The sequence below is a fragment of the Anneissia japonica genome, unplaced genomic scaffold (genome assembly GCF_011630105.1).
Source record: "Anneissia japonica isolate Jap-2015-1 unplaced genomic scaffold, ASM1163010v1 scaffold6997_len847652_cov182, whole genome shotgun sequence".
Lineage (NCBI taxonomy): Eukaryota > Metazoa > Echinodermata > Crinoidea > Comatulida > Comatulidae > Anneissia > Anneissia japonica.
The window spans coordinates 13,966-17,725 of NW_022730884.1; the positions used below are offsets into that span (position 1 = coordinate 13,966).

A 3,760-nucleotide genomic window follows, 5' to 3' on the forward strand; every position below is an offset into this window, starting at 1 on the left:
TGATCAAACTGCACAATAATTTCTCACAAGGACTGCAGAGACACTCAAAACATTAAATACAAAGACGTCCTTTAGAAAATGACATGGTAACCATAACAATCACAACGATTGCCACCTCACCTCCCCGTAACATTCAACAGTACATCGACACCTTTCCCCACTATTTTAACACCGTGCGGAGCACGGGTATATGCTAGTGTAATATTATTTGGTATCTTTAAAATCATGCAATTTTCACCTTAGTGTAGGTTATTTCTGTTGCTTACCTTTGCATAAATACTTCCAATGCTTTCAATAGTATTGTACTATGAAGCATGAAGAATAAAATATTCTAAGCAGAACCCGTTTAGGTTAGGTTAGGTTTATTGATGTTATCCTCATCTTATTAGTTTTTGATTTTCGTATTGTAACTACAGGTTAATCTTATTTTGAATTAGAAGTTTCGCTAAACAATAAAAAATTTGAGAAAAACAAAATCGCTTTAGCTTAAAGAACACCTGTACAGCGTTAACCAAAGTATTTGAGTTACAATTAAAAAAAAATCAATTTGTGATGTTATATTAGAGAGTAGCAAGCAATAGAAATACAGACAGACATAGATTGTTCGTCTATCCATTTAACTGAAATGGCAATTATGTATCGCATCTTTTGTTTGAAAAAAAAACATGGACCTATTTATCATTTATTATTATTATCATCATCGTCATCATCATTATTTGAGTGCCTCTTTTTGACATTGTGTCATTAGACTTTGAAATAAGCTTAATTAAATAATAAACATTATTGGTACTGTTATTATCGTTGTTGTCATTTGTTATTTTTTTCATCATCATCATCATCACCACCACCAACATCACCATCACCGTCATCATCATCGCCATCATCACCATACCATCACCATCATCATCATCATCATCATCATCATTGTATCATCATCGTTAAAATTATCCTCTTCTTTATATATGTTAATACGCTTTACGTTTTCCTAAAAACACTCAGCAAGCACAATAATCAACATTATCCAATCCTTCGGATTTTCATTTCTGAAAATATGAACTGTAGCCTGCTGCTCATGGTACCTGCGTCCTGCCACGATATCCCGTGACTTACACTCATGCTTAGTTTTATTGGGGAAAACACGCCGTTCAGACGAGCCGCGAAACAGTTTCTAAACCACCATGCACCTGTAAATTCTATAGCGCAGTTCGAACCAAGCCTATTATCATTATCTTCATCTTTTGTTGTGAAGTGAAAGTTCCCATGGACACTCAGCGCATCACCTAAAATAACAAACAGTTCGTAAGATTATTGTATATAACGAATTAGTTAGGTCGCGAGGTCGCGATTCTAAGCTGAATATATTCCGTAATAACGAATTACTAATTCGTAATTACGGATTACTAATTCGTAATTACGAATTAGTAATCCGTTATTACGAATTAACTAATTCGTTATTACGAAATAGTAATCCGTAATTACGAATAAGTAATTCGTTATTACGGATTACTGAACATATACGGTACTTTATTGGCATTAATGGGCTTTCGTAGATTTTAAGATTTTTCTTGCAAAAATTGTTTTTTTTTTCAACGAATTTTGTTGATGAAGGATAATGCTGAATTTAATGTAATTGCCATATCTGCAAATACTGTATCTGCCGCAGTTAGATTTTAAAATTGTCACTATCATTATTATTATTATTATTATTATTATTATTATTATTATTATTATTATTATTATTATTATTATATTTTAAGGTGGTGGTGGGGGGAGAAACATTAAGTTACTGACTGCAAGGGCTGTAGTAGTAATTGCTATAATTTGCAACATAAAATCATCATTATTTTAATCATTCTAACACTAACAGACCATTCACTTCGGCCTATATATTTATGTAGGCCCCTATTTGTTTATGTTCTTGTTTACTGCTATTTTTTTAAATTTCCAACCGTACTGCCAATAATTTACCACCTATACTAAATCATGAAATTGGGCACACTACACCACTCATATATGCGCCACCTCCAACCTACACATGTAAACCGTAATGGGATTGTTGGGTATTGTACCAGAACCAGATTAACCGTAGGTTCTCACACAGATTGAGAAGTTTATTGCAGAGTATTCAACCGACCTGAAGAAAAATAGTTTGAGGGAAGGGCGTTTTTCTACTAAGAAATATGTTTGTAAAAATCCGAAGATTACCAAAATAAAAAATTTTAAGTTATAACGTTGCACTTTGGTATTTCAAACATTTTGTTTCTACAACCAAAAAGTATAGAACTGCAAGAAATCCGACTTTCATACTTATGTGTTTTGTTTATGACAATTTAACAAAACCTTCAACAACGTCCGTGAATGTCACAATGAGTTTAAGTTCTGTGTTTTGTGGTCAGCATGGTTCTGGTTTGGTTCTAGGTAAAGCCACAATGCCAATACTAACATAGAACTCAACAAAGACTTCTTAGAAACGAAGTAGGTACAAGTCTATTGCAGAGGAACCAACAGCATTGTATTATCAACGCTTGATAGGTAACGCCATAGTAGTGACCAAAATAGGCAGAAACGTAAAAGTAATATGACTTGTATACAAGGTGATAAACAAACTACTTTCTTATTTTCAGAGAACATTCTTAATTATAATTATAAAACTACTGGTTGATAAATTGGGAAATATCAGTGGCGGCGCTAGGATTTCCCCGACGGCAGGACAACTCCCCCGACAGGCAGGACAAGAGTACTTTGGCGCGTTGCTCCATCCGAGGGCCGTAGGTCCGAGCTGTGGAGGGTTTAGAAGGGAGTGTCCTCTCTGCATTGAGAACAGTTTTAAAAGTAATAAGCCGCTAGTATGATCAACGTAAACATAAACAAAAATGTAGAAACGTGATTTGGAATATAAAGAAAGTAGAATTTATGGTGTACGAAGACAATCTCGAGAATGTTTTAAGGAGTGGATAACAAATTAGATTATGATGGGAATGGTTGGGGATCTTGGAAAAATATATATTATTCATAGTGAACGAAAACCAACAAGAAATTCAGTGGAGCTCGTTCATAAAATGGTGGCCCATCAAATAAAATCAATTGTTTATTTTTTTTTTTATTATTTAAACATTTATGACCGTCTTAACAAATTAAAAATTATAAAATGAAGTTCAAACTGAAATTCTATATTAATATTTAAAAAAAAAGAAAGTCCTAATTATAAAGTTTTTGGGTATCACTCAGATATTCAAATATTAAATCTTCTACTTACTGTATTAACTTGCCTTATTCAAATAACATTGTTACAAATATATATGGAATATAAGTAGAAAGATAGGAAGGTAGAAGTATAACCCATAACTCGCAGCATCATTGTGCTGAATTGAGTTTTGGCCTTGTCCGTGCTACCTAGCCGCCGTAAGAGGCACTTGCCTAAAATATTAACTACCGATGTTTACAACTTCAACGAGGGACTGAAATGAACCATAGCACCAGGATAACACCCAATTTTCCCGAATGATGCAATTGGTTCTTTAAACTGCACACGAGCCAGAAGTGTACACTTGACCTTTATTTTGTGCTCTTATCCAAAACGACCTGATTCACAAGCCAAAAACTGGGCAAGGAGCGGCTTGAACCATCGCCGATGTTAAGGCTGTAGGTAGCGGCGCCCCTAAACTATAAGGAATTACACATTTAATAGTAACACATATTTGACAGGTTTCTTTTGTTTATGATCAAATACGAAGTGGCCTGAGACCGATGTCTCAGTTTA

The 3,760-nt window shown here is 34.2% G+C and overlaps 1 protein-coding gene across 1 annotated transcript in view; it reads right to left on the bottom strand.

Moving 5' to 3' along the window:
* Positions 1-943: 943 nt before the first annotated feature.
* Positions 944-3,760, bottom strand: part of LOC117115167 (ficolin-2-like) — a 19,357-nt gene continuing 16,540 nt past the window's right edge. The window contains exon 5 of the mRNA XM_033258875.1: positions 944-1,280. Within this exon, the coding sequence (XP_033114766.1) occupies positions 1,018-1,280 (263 nt within the window). The 3' untranslated portion in view covers positions 944-1,017. The remainder of the gene's footprint in view (positions 1,281-3,760) is intronic.